The sequence below is a fragment of the Pseudorasbora parva genome, chromosome 12 (genome assembly GCF_024679245.1).
Source record: "Pseudorasbora parva isolate DD20220531a chromosome 12, ASM2467924v1, whole genome shotgun sequence".
Classification (NCBI taxonomy): domain Eukaryota; kingdom Metazoa; phylum Chordata; class Actinopteri; order Cypriniformes; family Gobionidae; genus Pseudorasbora; species Pseudorasbora parva.
This window is the reverse complement of record NC_090183.1, coordinates 23,385,816-23,409,143: the sequence shown is the minus strand read 5'-3', so window position 1 is coordinate 23,409,143 and position 23,328 is coordinate 23,385,816. Positions and strand designations below refer to the sequence as shown.

Here is a 23,328-nt window from a genome sequence, read left to right as displayed (position 1 = left end):
CTCTGAGAAAATAACAAAGAACGGCACTGAAGTCATTCTTACAAAAGGGAAGATGTGTACTGAGGTTTGCCGACTGAATACGGCGAAAGTGTAATCTGTCCATGAGTTTCGCTTCATGTTGCTCTGGTTGGTTGTAGCACTATCCTATTGTGTGCAGAGGGAGTTTGAAAGACAATCTGCCAATGGTGAGTTTCCAGACCAAACATCTTGATGTGGGTCTAGCTTGTCAGGCTAGTCATTAGCAGGTTTATGCGGAATGTACAACCACAGAAAGACTTAAATTCTGTCATTTCAAATTCCACACATTCTGCCCCTTGTGTTTGTTTATTTCACACTTTGGCTATGATTATGCTTTTACAATAATATAAAATGTAATTAAATGTATCCCATTTAGACTCTAGCAAATGACCAAAGAATTTAGCAAGGAAGAATTATGATGATGACATATGTCATTCTATAAAGCTGTTGTGTGCTCGAAGTCATTTAAAATAACTCCAAACTTTAAATCTTGATTATTTTAGTCCTCTACACAACAAGAGCAACTGAATAATTAAAAAAAATATGGATTGTTGCAATGCATTATTCATATTATCTAAGTGAAAGTGACAATGTACTACAGGTTAAAATGATAAACAAAAGAACCTCATTGTATTTAGATCAAAGTACTGCAATAGAGCAAAGTGGTTTGACTTTCTTTTGTAAAATTATTGTAATTGTCTCTCATGAGAAAGCCATTGACATTCACTGAATTAACATTACAGAACTATTTGACTCAAGACTTTGAGGAAAGGGTAGAACAGAGAAGGGCTATTCACTCCACCTTATCCCAACATACCAATGCTCTTCTGACATGCCCACCAGACTAGTTCAAAGACAGTTTTCCCAATGGACATGCTTTAAAGTGGCACTGTGATTTACTGCAGCTTAACGGCAGAGGCACCTTGACTTATGGTGTGATTCTATAGGTTATGTGATTCTATAGGCTAGAGAGAAGCAATTCAATTGACTGATAGACAACTACTCTTGCAAGACCGACGAGTGTAAAGACTTCAACTCTTCCCAGTGCAAGACCGACGAGTGTAAAGACTTCAACTCTTCCCAGTGCAACTCCTCCCGAGCAAGGACCCCGGCAAGGCACTTGAGTATCATCTTCCTTTTCATTATTTGTGTTCGGCTCTAATTCCTATCTGGCCTTTTCACCATGTGCTTTCAAATCTCAACTATAACTACTAGCACTCGTAAATCACGCTCCGTACGCACGAGACGCCGTAATCCTAATAATTTGCGCTATATCCTAACATCCTCTGCTACTTTACTCTTTATTCCAATTGGTCTCTGGAATTGCCAGTCGGCTGTAAACAAAGCAGACTTTATTTCATCTATTGGGACTCATTCTCAGCTTAGCCTCATGGCCCTAACTGAGACCTGGATCAAACCAGAGGACACTGCCACTCCTGCAGCACTCTCAAGCAATTATACTTTTGCACACACTCCTCGGCCTATTGGGAGGGGTGGGGGTACTGGTTTGCTTATCTCAAATGATTGGAAATTTGATCCATTACCGTCTCTACCGGCCAATTCATTTGAATCGCACTCAATCACTATTACTCACCCTGTTAAAATCCATGTGGTAGTGGTCTATCGTCCTCCAGGTCACCTCGGTAACTTTGTGGAGGAGTTGGATGTGTTACTTTCTAGCTTCCCTGAGGATGGCACTCCACTGATTCTGCTTGGCGACTTCAACATCCATCTTGATAAACACCTAGCTGCAGACTTCAGCACTCTACTGACTTCATTTGACCTTAAGTTAGTATCTACTACGGCTACTCACAGATCAGGTAACCAATTAGACCTGGTCTACACACGCAACTGCTCCACAGACAACACTTTAGTTACTCCATTACACACCTCAGACCACTTTCTCATCACTCTTAACCTCATACTGACTCCTGATACAAAACATACTCCTACACAGATTACCTTTCGGCGTAATCTACGCTCACTCTCTCCCTCTCGCCTATCCACTATGGTTTCATCTTCACTCCCTCCACCTGCTCAGTTCTCAGCACTGGACACTAACAGTGCTACTGACACTCTTTGCTCCACTCTAACATCCTCCTTAGACAGTTTTTGCCCCCTTTCATCCAGACCAGCCCGCCCCACCCCATCTGCCCCCTGGCTGTCTGAAGTTCTCCGTGAACATCGCTCTGGACTCAGGGCGGCAGAGAGGAAATGGCATAAATCTAAAAACAATACTGACCTTGCCTTTTATCAGTCTCTTCTCTCTTCTTTCTCTACAAATGTCTCCACTGCTAAAACAACATACTACCACAACAAAATCAACAATTGCTCTGACTCTCGCCAACTCTTTAAAACATTCTCCTCTCTCCTTTGTCCACCTCCTCCCCCTCCTTCATCAACTCTTACAGCTGATGACTTTGCATCATTTTTCACCAACAAAACAGCTCTCATTAGCAAACAGTTCTCCTCATCACTAACTGACACGCACATCTCAACAACTAACACGAACACGCTTCCATCCTTCTCTCCACTCTCCGAGGCAGATATTTCTAAACTCATCCTTTCCAATCACCCTACTACCTGTCCACTTGATCCTATTCCCACTCACCTCCTTCAGGCTATTTCTTCTTCAATCACTCCTGCACTCACTCACATTGTCAACACTTCTCTTCACACGGGAACCTTTCCCACAGCATTTAAGCAGGCTCGGGTAACCCCACTGCTTAAGAAACCCTCTCTGAATCCAGCACTTTTAGAAAACTACCGACCGGTATCCCTTCTGCCTTTCATTGCAAAGACCCTTGAGCGAGTTGTGTTCAATCAACTCTCTAGGTTTCTTGAACAGGACAACCTCCTAGACAACAACCAATCCGGCTTCAAAAGCGGCCATTCGACTGAGACGGCCTTGCTCTCGGTAACTGAGGCACTGATACTGGCAAAAGCAGCTTCCAAATCCTCAGTGCTCATTCTGCTGGATCTGTCTGCTGCTTTTGACACAGTTAACCACCAGATCCTCCTGTCAACACTTAAGAGGACGGGGATCTCAGGATCTGCTCTCCAGTGGTTCAGGTCTTACCTCTCTGGTAGGTCCTACAGGGTGTCATGGAGAGGTGAAGTGTTTAAGTCTTATAATCTAGCTACTGGGGTTCCCCAGGGCTCAGTCCTTGGACCACTTCTCTTCTCCATCTACATGTCATCATTAGGTTCTGTCATTCAGAAACACGGCTTCTCCTATCACTGCTATGCGGATGACACTCAACTCTACTTCTCATTTCAACCAGATGATCCTACAGTCAGTGTTCGTATCGCTGCCTGTCTGACAGACATTTCTGACTGGATGAAAGAGCATCATCTTAAACTCAATCTTGCAAAGACAGAATTACTTGTTTTCTCAACCAACCCAGCACTTCATCAAAATTTCTCCATTCAGCTTGGTTCATCGACCATAACTCCATCAAGGACAGCAAGAAACCTTGGAGTTGTGATTGATGACCAGTTAAACTTCGCTGACCACATTACTGCAACAGCCCGGTCCTGCAGATTTGCTTTATACAACATTAGAAAGATTAGACCCTTCCTATCAGAACAGGCTGCACAACTCCTGGTTCAAGCTCTTGTTCTCTCCAGACTGGATTATTGTAATGCTCTTCTGGCTGGGCTTCCAGCATGCACTATCAAACCCTTGCAGCTGATCCAGAATGCAGCGGCGAGAGTGGTCTTTAATGAGCCGAAGAGAGCGCATGTTACGCCTCTCTTCATCAAACTGCACTGGTTGCCAATGGCTGCTCGCATCAAATTCAAGGCACTAGTTATCGCCTACAAAACAACCTCTGGCTCGGCACCAATATACCTAAATTCACTTGCTCAGACTTACACACCCTCCAGAAGCTTGCGTTCTGCGAACGAGCGGCGCCTCGTGGTTCCATCCCAAAGAGGCATGAAATCGCTCTCACGGACATTTTCCTGGACCGTTCCTACCTGGTGGAATGACCTGCCGATCTCAATTCGTGCTGCCGAGTCTGTAGCCATTCTTAAAAAACATCTTAAGACACATCTTTTCCATTTGCACTTGACCAATACAGAATAGCACTTACTGATCACCACAGCAACGACCAAAAGCGTACACTCCGGGATCATATCTACGTCTCTCATCCGGATTTGCGCCTTCAGGCGGGTATGTTACATAGTAATCATAACTATCAGAATCCAGTGTTCTGTATATTGCGTACGTGAGTTTTTGTTGTAGATGGCTATTGCTGCGCGTTTAGCTAGAATACAAAACCAACCCATTGGGCCACTGAATCTGCATTAACGACAACAGCTGGGGCAACAGCCTTAGTCCTAATGGGTTGTAGCTATCTTAGCTATCAGAATACAGTGTTCGGCACTGTGCGGACGTGAGTTTTTGTTGTAGATGTCTGTCTTTTAAAAAAAAAAAAAAAAAATTGTGTATTGTGCTAATTAATTGAGATTTCTTACAGCTCTTACAGGTTTTTGGCCTTGTCTGTTCCGTTGCTTCTATTACTCTCCCCTTTTTTGTAAGTCGCTTTGGATAAAAGCGTCTGCTAAATGATTAAATGTAAATGTAAATGTATAGGGTAAACAAGTAGGGCCTGAAATACAAGTTCATCTCAATGCTTTTTTTAACCATGTTTAAACCCTAATTTGTGTAATTTTGTAATTTTCTAGAAATAGTAAACAACCATCAATTTACAATTTAAATAAATATATTTTTTATATATAATACAATTTTGATTTAGAGTTTTTAATTAAAGGTACCCTAGAATGATTTGAAACAATATTTTAAATTGTTCTCTGATATGTAGAGGATATGTGGCTTATTTAAGGTCAAACCCTAGAAATTGTCCCTAGGATGTAATGCTCTGTTTTTGCCTTATTTGGAAGGGTCGTGAATATTAATGCAGAGTTCTGCTCTGATTGGCTGTTTTACTGCACTGCTGCTCAATGACAGCTAACACATCTATACCATCCATCATGGCAATGATTTTTTTTACAGTGATAGCTTATTAACTTTGAACCACGAACTGAACTGGGTAGCGGTATAGCAATAGCAATTAGGGTATGTGATGTTCATGTACTGAACTCTTGTTACTTATCTACGGCAAGGTTAATTCAATTTTTCATTCTAGGGCACCTCTAATAGATCTCATAAAATAAAGAAAATATTTTGGTCACACTTTAGATTAGTGGCCAATTCTTACTATAGTTACAATTCTTACTGTAGTTAACTATTAACTACATCTTTTGCCTCAATAAACTCCTAATTACTGCTTATTAATAGTTAGTAAGGTGGTTGTCAGGTCTTGGTATTGAGTAGGGATTTAGAATATGGTCATGAAGAATACAGCATTAATATGTGCTTTATAACTACTGATAAACAGACAATTTCCTAGTAATAGACATGCTATTAAGCAACTAAATTAAAGTTGGGGACAGGTGTGGTGGTATGATGAGTAAGTTTATGTTTAAGGGTATGGTTAGGTGTAATGGAAGTGTCAACAGTTTAATTATAAATGTAACTACAGAAATGAATTACAAATGTAATTAAATGGCAGTATTTTTTTAAATGTAAGTAAAATGTAAAAATCTTGTCGTAAAATATATGCTTTTATTTTTACATTTTGGAAATTAAACATTATTCTTTTATATACCATTTTAGGGTATGATTTCGGTTCCACTGCTGTACAGAGTTGATTCTGCCATGGCTCTAAAATGCATATATAGAAGCATGTGGATACTGCATGTGTACATTTGAGTTTGGTCTACTGAATGTGCACAATTACTGAGCAGATAATTATTAACATTGCTGATATGATGTTCACATGCTGTTATTTTCACAGCTCTTCATTTATCTTTACTCTTTACACTAACTCCCCATGCACACTTTCTCTTTAACAAATGCATAATTTGTTTGTGTGCGGTGCAAAACACATCTGTTGAGTATCACTGTAAGGCTGTGGTAGGTGTGCGCTGCTATTTTAAGGGGTCTCCACCAGTTGATATGACAGCTCTGCCGAGTTCACAAGACACAATTGAACCCCAACGTGATGCAATCTGCAGCCACACTCTACATCTGCTGTTCCCTCACTTTCTTTTTCATTTATTCCACTTACAGATGTTTCTTCTATCTATATTTCTTACTCTCGTCCTCTTTGCTTCTGCGTTCATTTTTCATCATCCTCTCCATGCTCGTTTTTTCCCCTCGTGCTGATATATTGAAATCCATGCATTCCAGAGCTTTCTATCTCGGTGAATTTGAGAGCATGTGCCCATCTCTGCTGGTTTTCGAGTTGTTGTCTGCATTGCAGGTGAACGCGTTTCACCTGCAGAACCCAGATGCATTTCCAGTATTCAGCTGTTGAGTCATGAAAGGGAAGCTCTATATCGGGCTCAGAGACAGACATGCTCATGCAGGTCCACTGTGGACACAATGCCAAACAACTGTGCTTTCCAAAAAAATACTCTTCAGGCAAAAAAAAACAATATATTTTTGTATTGTTGCCCAGTTACACAAGATACATTTATTTGAATTATGTAAAAGTAAGTACTAAGTAGAGGTTTGACGTGTTTTCAGTGGTGTATAAAGACCTTACTTAATGAACCGTTATGCTTTTATTACCTTGGAATGAACCATTTCTATCTACATACACCACGGGTCTCCTTACAGTGAAATCACCATTTTGCCCTAAACGGACAAACTGCTCTACAAAGCACTAGCTACTCTCTGCTGTCTCAGACACCGAAATCGTTGTCCAGTGTCGGCCCCCGTAGCTTCTCTATGTGCTTCAAAAAGGAGGGGTGAGCAGTGGGCAGTGGGCGGTTGCAATTCACAACCTCACTGCTAGATGCTGCTAAAATGTACACAGTGCACCTTTAAAACAGTTCAAAATGTACCTGCATTGTTTTGCATTTTGTGACTTTCAGTCAAATAAAAGAATTTTTCCAGTCATATATTTCGTCTTTAAAGGTCTTAAAATATCACCTCATTCTTGTAAACCCAACATTGTGTATCATCTTGTCTTGTGAGCTAAGTGTATTAAGCATTAGCTCTGCAGAATCTTTGGTAACACTTTAGAAAAATGGTCATTTAACATTAGTTAATGTATTAAAGGGTTACTTCAGTGATTTAGCATTAAGCTTTATTTTCAAACTGGGTAATTAATGTAGTAGAAATGTAAAATTATTTTTGAATTTGGTGCCTTCTAGACTGAGAAAAGACTTTCAGAAAAAGGGTACATTTCTGTCACTGGGGCGGTACCCTAAGGTACAAAACCTTTTAAGGTACTAATATGTACCATTTAGGGGTTAGTAGGGTTCAAAGATGTACCTTTTCACTTTTGTACCTAAGGGTACCGCCCCAGTGACAGCACCGTACCTTTTTTTCTGAGAGTGTGGGGATGAAAGACAACAACTCCCAGAATGCACTTGCCACTCTCAAAGCCACCGGTCCTGGATTACTGGATCACTTGCCCACCGCGTTCATTTTCATAAAATCAGTTCAGTTAGAGAACAAACACTACAATTAAAAACTGAAAGTGTCTGTTCAATAACGTGTGAGTGAGCCGAACGAGAGTCACGGCACAAACGCAGCAGGAGTCAGATTGCATTCATCACTAGAGCTGAGGTAAGCGCAGACGTGGCATACATTCACTACGGTGGCCCAGTAGAGCAGCCCTACTAAATTAAACCACAACAAAACAAAATCGCCACAACACAACGGAATTAAACCACAACACAATGGAATTAAACCACGACACAACAAAATCACCACAACACAACAAAATTGCTAACAACACACATTTGAATTAAACCACAACACAACAAAATCGCCACAGCACAACAAAATCACCACAACACAACGGAATTAAACCACAGCACAACAAAATCGGCACAACACAACGAAATCACCACAACACAACGGAATTAAACCACAACACAACAAAATCGGCACAAGACAACAAAATCACCACAACACAATGGAATTAAACCACAACACAACGGAATTAAACCCCAACACAACAAAATCGCCACAACACAACGGAATTAAACCACAACACAACAAAATCGCCACAACACAATGGAATTAAACCACAACACAATGGAATTAAACCCCAACACAACAAAATCGCCACAACACAACAAAATCACCACAACACAATGGAATTAAATCACAACACAACGGAATTAAACCCCAACACAACAAAATCGCCACAACACAACGGAATTAAACCACAACACAACAAAATCGTCACAACACAACAAAATTGCCACAACACAACGGCATTAAACCACAACACAACAAAATCGCCAAAACACAACAAAATCGCCACAACGGAATTAAATCACAACACAACAAAATCGCCACAACACAACAAAATTGCCACAACACAACGGCATTAAACCACAACACAACAAAATCGCCACAACACAACAAAATCGCCACAACACAACGGAATTAAACCACAACACAACAAAATCGGCACAAGACAACAAAATCACCACAACACAATGGAATTAAACCACAACACAACGGAATTAAACCCCAACACAACAAAATCGCCACAACACAACGGAATTAAACCACAACACAACAAAATCGCCACAACACAATGGAATTAAACCACAACACAATGGAATTAAACCCCAACACAACAAAATCGCCACAACACAGCAAAATCACCACAACACAATGGAATTAAATCACAACACAACGGAATTAAACCCCAACACAACAAAATCGCCACAACACAACGGAATTAAACCACAACACAACAAAATCGTCACACCACACAACAAAATCGCCAAAACACAACGGAATTAAACCACAGCACAACAAAATCGGCACAACACAATGAAATCACCACAACACAACGGAATTAAACCACAACACAACAAAATCGGCACAAGACAACAAAATCACCACAACACAATGGAATTAAACCACAACACAACGGAATTAAACCCCAACACAACAAAATCGCCACAACACAACGGAATTAAACCCCAACACAACAAAATCGCCACAACACAATGGAATTAAACCACAACACAATGGAATTAAACCCCAACACAACAAAATCGCCACAACACAACAAAATCACCACAACACAATGGAATTAAATCACAACACAACGGAATTAAACCCCAACACAACAAAATCGCCACAACACAACGGAATTAAACCACAACACAACAAAATCGTCACAACACAACAAAATTGCCACAACACAACGGCATTAAACCACAACACAACAAAATCGCCAAAACACAACAAATTCGCCACAACACAACGGAATTAAATCACAACACAACAAAATCGCCACAACACAACAAAATTGCCACAACACAACGGCATTAAACCACAACACAACAAAATCGCCACAACACAACAAAATCGCCACAACACAACGGAATTAAATCACAACACAACAAAATCGCCACAACACAACAAAATCACCACAACACAACGGATTTAAACCACAACACAAAAATCGCCACAACACACAATTAAATTAAACCACAACAAAATTGCCACAACACAACGGAATTAAACTAGCCTGACAAGCCAGACCCACATCAAGATATTTGGTCTGGAAACTCACCATAGACAGGGCTCAATCCGAGGGGCGGGATAAACGGTTGTCTTTCAAACTCCCTCTGCTCATAGTATAGCGCTACACCAACTAGAGCACCGAAACAGAGCTCATTGAAAGATTAAACATTCGCTGTATCCGGTCAGCAAAACTCCGAACACATCTTCCCTTTTTAAGAATGACTTCAGTGCCGTTCTTTGTTCTTTTCTCAGAGAAAAGCTTAACTCCAAGTCTTCCAGAGTCACGGTCAAAGCTGATTCGAAAGACCGCCGTTCGCCAGCTTCTGTGTTTACTAGAAGCACGCAAACGCAACACGGCCGTCGTCATTATGGTCCCGCCCACCAACTCTATACACGATGTGATATGCCCGGCAAGAGTTTGGCGATGACAGCTCAGATGGGTATTGAGAGTTGCTAGACGACACTCGCGGGCAGATTAGATTTGCTGCCGCTATCTCGAGGGAACTTCGAGCTGCGTCGAAACGCTAGGGGACGCCTCTGCGTACCATGTCATGAAGCACTTGTGTAATCAGTCCAATAGCGGGACGATACGTCACGGGTGGGTGACGTCATCGACCAGGAAGCTATTGTGTGTGTGTCAAAAGAAAAAGAAAAAGAATGTCTAGTCAATTCAGGCGATGTGTCACTCCCTGCCCTCGTTACATCACGGGTGGGGATACACACGACCTGTGTGTAATGTGTTTGGGGCTCGAGCATGCCCAGTCAGCTCTCGAGGGGGTTGGCTGCGAGCATTGCGAGAGTCTCCCAATGCGTACATTAAGATCACGCCGGGCACTCTTCGAGGAGAGTGCTTTGGCTCGTGGTCCTCAGGGCTCGGGTCCCGCTGTTGCCGAGGCACAGCGAAGGCTCGCGTCTTGGGGATCGCAGTTAGATCTAGGGGCGGGGTTAGAGACGGGTGATCCCCTATCTCTGCCCTTACCCACTTGATCTCAAGCCTCAGTTCGTGAGTTGGAAGCACGCTCTGCGGTTTCTTCTGCTCGCGCTGAGGCTCGTGATCAGCCGCAGCATTCCAGTTCCGAGGAACTGGATGTTGTTAGTGTTGAAATGACTGACGAATTACTTCCACCACTGCACACACACGCACAGGAGGAGCTTATGGAGGTTGTGACTCGTGCCGTTGCCAGATTGAGTTTAGACTGGCCGGCCGAGCAGTATGAAACACGCCAACATCAGAGCAGGCTAGATGAAAGATTCTTACCCTCATATACACAGCCTCCTAAGCGGGGCTTGCCGGGGCTTGTCCTGGACTAAACCAGCGTCAGCCAGAGTTTTCAACCCGTCAACATCTGACTATTCAAACATAAACGGGTTGAAGGCTCATGGTGGCGATGCCGCGGGTGGAAGAGACGCTCGCGAGCTATCCCTCCCCCAAGTCAGCATCGTCGCTGCAAGCCCCGCAGCTGCCCACCAAGCCCGTAAGAACGACATCAGCGCTGGTGGGCAGGGCGTACTCGGCAGCCGGGCAGGCGGCCGCCTGTTTACATACGGTGGCCGTCCTGCAAGCATATCAGGCAGATTTATTGGGGGATATAAATGAGGAAACTGAGGAAGTGGGGAGAGAGACGATAGCCGAAATTAGACGGGCGGCAGATTTGTCTCTTCGTGCCACCAGGGAGACGGCCAGATCGATCGGCCGCTCTATGGCAGCCCTGGTGGCCACGGAGAGACATTTATGGTTAAACCTCTCTGACATAAAGGAGAGGGATAAAAAATTCCTACTGGACGCGCACGTCTCGCCTTCTGGTCTCTTTGGTGACGCAGTAACAACAGTCGTCGACCGTTACCAAGAGGCCAGAAGGCAGGCTGCAGCCTTTCAAAAATTTCTCCCCCGAAAAACATTTCCTCCAGCCGAGTACCTCCTCCTCCGTAGCGCATCGAGCGCAGCAAAAGCAGAGCGTGGCTGCTCGGGCCCCCCCGCAGAGAGGACGGGGGTCTGGGCGACGCGCTCAGCCGGGACCTTCCCGCGGTAGGACGGATCTGAGGACCGTCCTTATCGCTAGGAAGGCCTCGGCTAAGAAGTCCTGACGCCAAGAGCGCAGGGCTTCCGATGGCAGTCCCCTCCGGGAAAGTGCGGCTCGCCGAGGCGCCCGCTCTTTCCCGGTGCCATCGGGGGGCCGGTCTGCCAACCCTGCCACCATTGGTGCTTCAGGGCGCGCGGTCCCCGGCGAACGCATATCTCCATGTCCGCCCGGAAACATAGCGGCTTAGGGATGTTCGCGCCCTCTCGGGAGGGCCCCTGGGCGGTCAGTTCGGTTGCTACCTGCCGGTTATCCGTTACAGGACATCGGGCTGACCACACAGGAAAATCCAGAGACCAGCCTCGAGAGGCTGGTTCCCTTAGTAGATTTTCTGGCAGCGTGGAAACTTCTGCCGAATGTCTCAGAATGGGTCCTGCGTACAGTAGAAAAAGGGTACAGAATTCAATTCGGGTTACACCCGCCCGTGTTCAACGGGGTTACTGCCACGGTAGTAAGCCCCGAGCAGGCTTCGGTAATGGGACAATAGGTACAGACTCTTCTGCGAAAAGAGGCTATAGAACGGGTCCCTCCCCACTGCAGAGAGTCGGGTTTTACAGCCGGTACTTCATAGTTCCAAAGAAGGATGGGGGGTTAAGGCCTATCTTAGATCTGCGTCATCTAAACAGAGCAGTAAAAAGATTAAAATTCAAAATGCTCACGATAAAACAGATCGTGTGTCACATCAGGTCCGAGGACTGGTGCGTCAAGATAGATTTAAAAGATGCATATTTCCACATCTCCATCCTTCCGCAGCACAGACAGTTCCTCAGGTTCGCTTTTGGGGGAAAAGCGTACCAATATCGAGTGCTGCCATTCGGTCTAGCTTTATCGCCCCGCACTTTCACGAAGTGCGTGGATGCAGCTCTGGCTCCGCTGCGACTCCAGGGCATCCGCGTGCTAAATTACATCGACGATTGGCTAGTGTTAGCACAGTCGAAAAACTGGCGGTTCAGCATCGAGATGCTGTTCTCGCACACATGAATGTTGGGGCTAAGGTTGAATGAAAAGAAAAGTATGTTGGCACCACAGCAGAGCATTACTTTTCTGGGGGTAGTTTGGGACACGAGAACGATGTCGGCTCGGCTATCTCCGCCCAGGGTAAAAACGATCCTGAATACCGTCAACCAGATAAAGCTAGGCCAGTCACTCACTGTCAAACACTTTCAAAGAGTGTTGGGTTTGATGGCAGCAGCATCCAACGTGATACCTTTTGGCCTGCTGTACATGAGACCCTTACAGTGGTGGCTCAGGACCAAGGGGTTCTCCCCGAGGGGAAACCCTTTTCGCTTAATCAAGGTCACGCGGCGCTGCCTACGTGCTTTGGTGATGTGGAAAGATCCTTGGTTCCTTTCCCAAGGTTCAGTTCTGGGGGCTCCTTGTCGTCGCGTAATGCTAACGACGGATAACAGCCTAACTGGCTGGGGAGCGGACATGAGTGGCCGCTCAGCCCAAGGTCTGTGGAGGGGCCATCAGCTCTCCTGGCACATAAACCAGCTGGAGCTGATGGCTGTGTTTCAGGCACTCAAACAATTCCTCCCAGACCTACGGGGCCGTCATGTGTTAGTTCGGTCAGACAACACTTCGGTGGTCTCGTATATAAATCACCAGGGGGGATTGAGATCGCGTCGGTTGTGGAAGCTCACGCATCACATGCTAATATGGGACCAAGGCAAGATGCTCTCGCTCAGGGTGATGTACATCCCGGGGGTCCTGAATGTAGCGGCAGATTCCCTGTCGAGGCAGGGAGTGGTGCCGGGGGAATGGAGGCTCCACCCCGAGGTGGTGGAGGAGCTGTGGATCCGCTTTGGGCGAGCCCAGGTGGATCTGTTTGCCTCTCGAGAGACGACACACTGTCCAGCATTCTTTTCCCTCACACATCCAGCCCCGCTGGGGCTGGTCGCAATGGTACAGACGTGGCCGAGGCAGCGTCTGTACGCCTTTCCCCCTCTGGCGTTGCTCCCAGGAGTGCTGGAGAGAGTCCGCCGGGACGGGGTTCAGCTCTTATTGGTAGCCCCGTTCTGGCCGGGCCGAGTATGGCTTCCAGACATCATGTCTCTCCTAGAGGGTCCTCCCTGGGAAATCCCAGTCAGGAGGGATATTCTTTTGCAGGCCGGTGGGTCAGTACTGCACCCACGCCCGGAACTGTGGAAACTGTGGGCTTGGCCCCTGAGGGGGCCCAGTTCATAAACACGGGTCTATCGACTGAGGTGATAGAGACCATGTTGCACTCCAGAGCACCATCCACAAGGAGACTTTACGCACTCAAATGGAGAGTTTTTGTCGCCTGGTGTACGCACCAGACTTTGGACCCTGTTAACTGCCGGGTCGGTTCAGTTCTCGAGTTCTTGCAAGAAAAATTCTCCGCAGGGTTATCCCCGTCGACTCTGAAAGTGTATGTGTCGGCGATATCTGCCTATCATAACCCATTAGATAACGCATCATTAGGGAGACACCCGTGGGTCACGCGTTTCCTCCGTGGTACCTTGAGGCTCAGATCTGCGGCACGCTCGAGGGTGCCGACTTGGGACCTGGCCATAGTGCTGGAAGGCCTTATGTTGGCTCCCTTCGAGCCCTTAGAGGAAGTGTCAGAAAAGTTTCTCACACTAAAAACAGTGTTTCTTCTAGCGATTTCATCACTGAAAAGAGTAGGAGACCTACAGGCTCTATCAGTAGCACCCTCTTGCCTTGAGTTTGCACCAGGAATGGTGAAAGCATTTCTTTTCCCGAGGGAAGGATATGTTCCCAAGGTCCCGACCAACGTGCCGGGACCAGTAATGCTGCAGGCTTTCTGTCCGCATTCGTTCACTAGTCAAGACCAAGAGAAGCTAAATCTGCTATGTCCGGTCAGGGCCCTAGATGCATATGTCCACAGAGCTGCCCTGTGGCGAAAGTCAGAACAGTTGTTCGTATGTTTTGGGTCCTCCAGTAAGGGAAAATTGGCTTCAAAGCAGATGCTTAGCAAGTGGATAGTCGAGGCTATTTCGCTCGCTTATGAGTCGGTCGGACATCCTTCACCTATGAGGGTCCGCGCCCACTCTACTTGGAGTATGGCTGCCTCTATGGCTCTTATTTCGGGAGTTTCACTGTCAGAGGTTTGTGATGCGGCTGGGTGGTCCTCTCCGCATACATTTGTGAGGTTTTACAATCTAGACGTAGCCTCTACTCCGGGGTCCCGGGTGTTTCTGGGTTAAATCACACATACAGACATTTGGGACTCTGGCGGCGTGGGTATTGAGGTCCCCTAGCGTTTCGACGCAGCTCAAAGTTCCCTCGAGATAGGGAACATCTCAGGTTACGTATGTAACCATGGTTCCCTGAGAGGGAACGAGACGCTGCGTCGCGATGCCATACTCCCAGCATGCCTGTGATCGATTTGTTCGACTTTTCCAGAAGCTAGTGACTGTTTGGTCCAGGTGTCCTTTATAGCTTCCTGGTCGATGACGTCACCCGCCCGTGACGTATCGTCCCGCTATTGGACTGATTACACAAGTGCTTCATGACATGGTACGCAGAGGCGTCCCCTAGCGTTTCGACGCAGCGTCTCGTTCCCTCTCAGGGAACCATGGTTACATACGTAACCTGAGACAATTTCTAGGCTAGAATTAAACCACAACACAACAAAATCACCACAACACAACGGCATTAAACCACAACACAACAAAATCGGCACAACACACAATTGAATTAAACCACAACACAACAAAATCGTCACAACACAACGGAATTAAACCACAACACAACGGAAATGCTCCCGACCACGAGGGGGCTCTCGGAGTGCGATAAAGTTTGTTTTCCTTGTTATTGCTCTATAGATTTTTCAGTCTTACAAAGATATAAACACTACAATCAGTTTTAAATGTGTAACATTATATATCGACATGAAATATCAATTCAAAATCACCTACATGGATTATAGATACATATTTATACGCAAAAACACTTTTACACGTGATCACAGCGCTTGATGCTCAAGGAAACGTCTGCCAATTCCACCATGCATTTGAAACAGATAATTTGTATGAATTAAAATTACTTTTAACATTTAAATACATGTTAAAATTCCACAGCTTTTTTTGTATAAAAAAAAACTGACTCAATAATGCACAACATTGGAATTTGAACATTTTAACAAAACAAAAACAAAAAGTCATTTTAATTCATAAAATTTCTATCACTTGGTGGAATTGGCAGACGTTCCCTTGGGCATCAAGTGCCGTGATCGCGAGTAAAAACGTTCACAAGTATAAATATGCAGCTATAATACATGCAGGTGAGTTTGAATTGATATTTCATGCCGATATACAATGGTTACACACTTAAAACTGAGCGTAGTGTATAAATATGCAGCTATAATACATGCAGGTGAGTTTGAATTGATATTTCATGCCGATATACAATGGTTACACACTTAAAACTGATCGTAGTGTATAAATATACAGCTATAATGCATGCAGGTGAGTTTGAATTGATATATTTCATGTCGATATACAATGGTTACACACTTAAAACTGAGCGTAGTGTTTATATCTTTGTAAGACTGGAAAATCTGTTCAGCAATGGCCAAAAATTCCTCAGATGACGCAAAATGATTGAGGAAGCACGATCATTCGAATATACTCCCGGGTTTCTACTGATACAAAGCCATATGCTAAATTGCTAAAGTAACCCTTTAACTAACAAGAACTAACCATGAGTTTGTAACTAGTTCATTTGTTACTGCATTTGTTCATCTTTGTAAAAGATACATAAAAATACAGCTGTTCATGTTAATTCACAGTGCATTTACTAATATTAACAAGATTTTAATAATGTAGTATTTTAGTATTAGTAAATGTTGAAATTAACATGAACAAAGATAAATAAATGCTTTATACGTGCAGTGTATTAGTTAATGTTAACGAATGTAGTGTTAACTAATTACCATTATTCTAAATGTTACTGAATCTTTAAACATAAGTTCAACACACAGTATATCAAATAATAATCAAGCAATCTACTCTGCTTTCTTGCAGCTGCAGGTAACACTGTGATGTACTGATCATGTCTTCATGTGATACAAATTTGCAGGTTTAAGTTCACCAAACTAGAATGTCAGAATGCAATTAAAAGCAAAACTTCATGAGCTTGCGTTTCCCACCATCAGCAAATGCATAAAAGTGTATTTTAATACATCTTACATCTCTCATTTTTGGAAAGATTTTTTCCCCACTGGATTAAAAAGACAGTAATACCGATTAAGAAATATTGAGTTTTTGGAATGCAGCTGACTGAACAGCTAAATTGTCTGTGGGTTTGATCAAAATATCATTGATTTAGGATTAAAGTAATGTGGCACATAAAATACAGGACAATAAACGATACGAAAGCCTTTGTAATGTATTAAATATATACTCTGTAGCTGCATATATTTAAAAAATATATATATTTCAAAAATATATTTCAAAAATACATGGTCAAGCTAGTTAAGACATTCACATAAAAGTTTTAAGTAAAATCGTCAGAACAAGAATCTGACTCATTGATGTGAGCATATGAACATCATAAAGACATCAAATATGTCAGTACATGGACACCCGTTTTTAAATGAATGGGTTTTGACATTTTAAACTGCACAAAGCTATAAACTAAATCAAGTATATCAAAATAAAATAAAAATTCATATTAATAGTATTAGTTATTGTGGTATTAGTTATTGTGGTATTAATAGTATTATATTGTGGTTGTGAGTGTTTTTATTTTGAAAAATAAATGTATCCTGGTCATTTCTGTTTCAGATCATCACTGACGTGCCCTCATTGCCTTAAACAGAGCAACACCTTTGACCCTTTCCTGTGTATTTCACTTCCAATCCCACTACGACAGACCAGGTATGTTACTGTCTTTATCTCTTTCTAATCTATTAGGACTCATTGTCTATATACTATATATTTTTATGTATGTATATGTGTCTGTGTGTATCTTTGCTATTGTGTGTTTCGGTGTGTTCGTTGTCCTTGGCCACCCTGGAATTCTTCATGTGATGATGAATGACCAAGTGAACAGCTCTTAAAAGAACATTGTCTCAATTTTCTTAAATCTCAAGAACTGCCAGTCAGCAAAATCTCTCCTGTGAGACTGTCAACCTGTCAAACAGACCGATAATAGAACACAAGAAATATATGGAGAGAACTATGGCTCATCATGAAGACTTACCTACATACACCTAAACACTCAGATTTCCCAGCATGCACATCTCTGAATCACTAACCTCCAGATTTAACTTTCATTACAGTTACAATTCCATATCTAGCCTCACTGTGAGCTTTGAAGGTTTTCAGTAAATGTCAACAAGAGTGTTAGTGCTAAAATATACTTATCGTTATTAATTATTATGAAGACTAAAAATGAGATTAGACACATGCCATGGATAGATGGGAACAATTCTGTCAGCCGACCAGCACTGCTCACGTGCGAGCTGAACTTCTGGCCAAGACTTTAGCGCTGCCATCAGAGAGATCAAATACAACGAATGATCAGATACGTTTCTTTCATTGAGCTGCTGGGTAAATCTCATCCAAACTTTTAAGAAATACATACCGGTATATAAAATAAATCATTCTCATTTATTAAATGTATTAAATTAATTATCATTACTGTAATAAAATCTGTACACGAAATTAATTAATTCCTGTAAATTCATTTTAAATTAGTACATTTTGTACAACAAATAGCGCTATGATATGTACATACAATTCTATTTTACTAATATACTTCACAATTTAATGGATTAGTTCACCCAAAAATGTAAATTGTTGTGGCTGAATATTTGAGCAAGATGCCGTAGAACCAGATCAGTCCAAATCATTTAGACTAGTTTTGTGAACTGTATCAACCAGTAGCACTTTAGTATAGGGAACACATTCACTATTAAGTTTAGCTATGACTTTTGCCTCAATAAACTCCTAATTTACTGATTATTAAGGTTTTTGTAGCGTTTAAGTTTAGGTATTGGTTAGGATTAAGAGATGTAGAATAAGGCCATGCAGAATAAGGCATTTATAAGTACTAACAACCAAAAACCTATTCATGCTAAAAAGCTAGTTAATAATGAAAATTTAATCCTAAAATTAGGTGTTACCGATCAAGCAGTTCATTACAGTGATCTGATTTAAAAGAATAGTTCTTTCAAAAATCAGACATTGCTACTTCTCCACAGTCTGACAATCACAGAAAGTTTAGAAGAGTTAAAATATAAACCTATACTTATTGCAAAAAATGTACCTCTGCCGACATTTCTGTAAAAGGATATTACATTGCTTCTTGAAGGTTTTGAGACAATTTCACAGTAAAGCGTCCAATTAGTTGTGCTAAAGGCACTTTTAGTTTTACCTGAAATACACTGATCAGGCATAACATTATGACCATCTTCCTAATACTGTGTTTGTCCCCATTTTGCTGCCACAACACCCATGACTCATTGAGGCATGGACTCCACAAGACTCCTGAAGGTGTGCTGTGGTATCTGGCACCAAGATGTTTGCAGCAGATCCTTTAAGTCCTGTAAGTTGCGAGGTGGGACGTCCATGGAGTTGTTTGTTCAGCGCATCAGATGCTCGATTGGATTGAGATCTGGGGAATTTGGAAGCCAAGTCAACACCTCAAACTCATTGTTGAGCTCCTCAAACCATTCCTAAACCATTTTTGCTTAATGGCAGGGTGTATTATCCAGCTGAAAGAGCCACAGCCATCAAGGAAATCTGTTTTCATGAAATTGTGTACATGGTCTGCAACAATGCTTAATCAAGTCAAGTTTATAAATATAGTGTTTTTACAATGATGATTGTTTCAAAGCAGCTTCACAGTGTTAAACAGGGCAATATTGCAACCAAATTTTATTTGGCTGTACAGTCATCAATTTCTTCAATTTATTATATAGCGACAATGTGGGCAGATCAGTAATATAGTTTATACAATTAATTCAGACCTAATAAATACATTTTATTTGGATATTCAGTTGAATAACTTACTTTGGAATTTTAGTATCCCCAACTGAGCAAGCCAAGCTAAAGGCGACTTGGGTAGGTGGTATGTGTCAAAGTAACATCCACATGAATGGCAGGACCCAACGTTTGCCAGCAGAACATTGCCCAAACCATTATACTGCTTCTGCCAGCTTGCCTTCTTCCCATAGTGCATCCTGGTGCCATGTGTTGCTCAAGTAAGCAACACACAAGCACACAGCCATCCACGTGATGTAAAAGAAAACATGATTCATCAGAACAGGCCACCTTCTTCCATTGTTTCGTGGTCCAGTTCTGATGCTTACATGTCCACTGTTTCTGGTCTACGGCTAGAAACAGTGCAGCCCCATACGCAACTAACTGCAATGCACTGTGTATTCTGACACCTTTCTATCAGAACCAGCATTAACTTATTGAGCAATTTGAGCTACAGTAGCTCATCTGTTTGATCAGACAACACCGCCAGCCTTTGCTCCCCAAGTGCATCAATGAGCTTTGGCCGTCCATGGCCCTGTCGCTGGTTCACCACTGTTCCTTCCTTGGACCACTTTTGATAAAGACTGACCACTGCAGACTGGGAACACCCACAAGAGCTGCAGTTTTGGAGATGCTCTGACCAACTCATCTAGCTGTCACATTTTGGTCCCTGTCAAACTCACTCAAATATTTATGCTTGCCCATTTTTCCTGCTTCTAACACATCAACTTTGAGGACAAACTATTCACTTGCTGCCTAATGCCGCCCACTAACAGGAGCTTTGATGAAGAGATAAACAGTGTTATTCACTTTACCTGTCAGTGGTCATAATTTTATGCCTTATCGGTGTACATGAACATGAATCTGGCAATGTTTTATTATGTTGGCTGTTGTACGTATAGCTGTATGGAGCTGTTTATGTAATGCAAATGAAAAAAATTATTAGTTTACAAACTGCGCACTATGGTGTCAGGCTGGGGGAAAAAAAGCAAATGCCGGAATGTCTGATTGAGGAATGAGGACTCTCTGAGAAAATAAGGAAATTAGCATCTGAACTCACTCATGCATTTAGCCTCCCCCCCCCATCCGAGACAACATCACACTGAGTGAATCATCAAAGAATAACTTTAATTTACACGCCTTTCCTTTCACCTGCCTCTTCTCCCCCATCTCCCCTACAGAATTCACTCAAAATCTATATGGTTTAATGTGAATTCTTATTATACAGTATTATACATGTTTGATATCGTTTGAAATGTCTCAGTGAGAACGGTACAAAGGTCTCATCTCTGCATAAGTAAACCAAAAGATAAAAAAGGTTTTAAGAGTTTTAAGGTTTAAGATATTTTGCTTTATGTGTGATGGGTGTGTCTCCGGCAAAATGTTCTCTACCTCCTGCCATCAATACAGGTCTATGGGACAGTGATTCATGTAAATTCCCATTGTTAACACGTTTCCATTTGAAAGAGGTTTCTGTCTTTTAAGTATTTAAGATGTTGTAAAGAGGTCGGGGCTCGAATCTTTATATGTGTCATCCCATAACTTTAAGTGTCTCCAGACACTCAGCGTTATGTAATTTTTAGGTATCCGTATTTCATTTTGTACTTCAGAATATTTGATTTTATGTATGGCTTATCTTTGAATTGATTATGTAAATGGCATAATACATTTACCTGACTGTTAAGAAATTGTTATATTTTTATTTATTTTGAATTACTCTGGAATTATCTAGGAATCATCTTAACTATCTAGTTTATGAACGGGTATAATTTAAATAAAGGTTTAAACAGAATAATGAAATGTCCATTAAACTATTTCAAATGTATATTAACTATTAAATATAAATGACCAAATAACCAATTGGCATTCTTACCTAAATTTGAGGTCATAATAAAATGGTCAGATAAAGATCAATTGGAATTAAATCTCTTTGCCCAGCTGAATAGATCGAAAGCACAGGAGACCTCCTCGTAAGCCTCCACTGGGACAATTGTGTGGGCTTACAATGGTAAGAGTATTTTGAGGTCACAAAAGTTATTGAGCAAGGAAATACACAAAAGTCTCTAGGACTTGTATTACCACCAGTCTTATTAAACTCAGCTCAGACCTTCAGCCTAACAACTAGCTTAGGACATGCTAGCAACGTGGTAATTCATATTAAAAAAACATGCTAGCAACATGTTAGCAAAATATGCTTACAACATGCTAAATATAATGCTAGCAACATACTAAGATAAATATCAAGATAAGTCATGCTAGAAACATGCTAAATAATGTTAAAACATGATACAAAATGCTAGCAACCTGTTAAAACAAGCTAGCAAAATGTTAATAATTCTCTTAACACGTTAAATAATGCAAGCAACATGTTAAATCATGTTAACAAAATGTTAAAACATGCTAGCAAAATGTTATAACATGCTAATTTGTGCTAGAAAAATGCTAAATCATGTTAGAGACATTCAGGATAAACATGCTAGCAACATGCTAATTCATGCTAACAACATCTGTTTGTCTGATAGACTTTAATGCCTTGAAAACATTAAACTTAAACTTCAAGCTACTTTCTCAAGTAGTTTGTCATCAAAATGTATTAATCTAGTTCACACTGGGGTTCATACGGGTTTGGCATGGCGTGATGGCAGAATGTGTAATTTAAATCCGCACTTTTTTATTATTCCTGGGTGAAATATGATCTGGACATTTATTTTTGTCAGATTTACCCAATTAGTGCTTTCAGTTTTGACAACAAGCGATTAACTGTAGTTGATGTCTTGTGCAGATATTTGGTACGCTGTGGTCAGACTGTACTTTTCAAAGTAATTATGCACAAATATGTCTTTGCAAGAGGTGACACATCCAAACCGCACTTAAACACACACAGATACACCCTGAAAAGATGGATTAAGATGGACAGATTAAGCTGAGTTTGAATGCCAGTCAACATAAATAAAACCCTATCACATGATTCAGGCTCTGAGCTAAATCTAAAAAAGCTTCAGTTGTCTTCTCACTGATACACTCAAGTGAGAGCTTTTGTTGGGTCCAGCATTTCATATACAGCTTTCAATTATGCAGCAGAGAAAGGCATCTAAAAGTCCACCCAAGTCTCCAGAGCCATAATGTCCACAACTGCATCTGCAGTGAAAAATGCTGCTGCACTGAGACAATCAGCTGCTGTGCGACTGGCTCGCACTGGGCCATTTCCAGCCAAACTAATACAGCAGGAAACAGAACAGCTCTCAACTCTAATGTACATTTTACCCACAAGCCGCGTGTTTGTGTGTGGTAGTGCTAGAGACACGTGCTGGTTTAAATCAACCTTCACGACATGTACACATACAACCAAACATATCTGCACTCACTCCGACTGTAGCCCTGCATGTGGCAAATTGATTTTGATTGGTTACTCACTCTCTCACACACTCTTTCATATTAAGTATTGGTAAAGCAAAAAGCCACAAGAGTATGTTACACTGGTTTTTAACCATGGTTAAAAGTATAGTCCACTCAAAAATTCTGTATCATCTATATCATCTCCCATAACACCTTCAGTCTCTTTACTTTTATATTTTTTTTCCTGAAAGTTAAGAATAGCTTGCAAGAGTGTGATTATAAAAACAAGGCTGTAAAAGCTTACTAGTGAATAGACGAGTTTTCATGTTCGGTGTGAGGGTGT

The 23,328-nt window shown here is 42.1% G+C and overlaps 1 protein-coding gene across 2 annotated transcripts in view; it reads left to right on the top strand.

The window, feature by feature from the left end:
• usp43a (ubiquitin specific peptidase 43a) overlaps positions 1 to 23,328 on the top strand; it is a 142,097-nt gene that overhangs the window by 61,018 nt on the left and 57,751 nt on the right. For both annotated transcript variants that reach the window (XM_067459518.1, XM_067459517.1), the window contains exon 4: positions 17,448 to 17,540. In XM_067459518.1, coding sequence (XP_067315619.1) covers positions 17,448 to 17,540 — 93 coding nt within the window. The remainder of the gene's footprint in view (positions 1 to 17,447; positions 17,541 to 23,328) is intronic.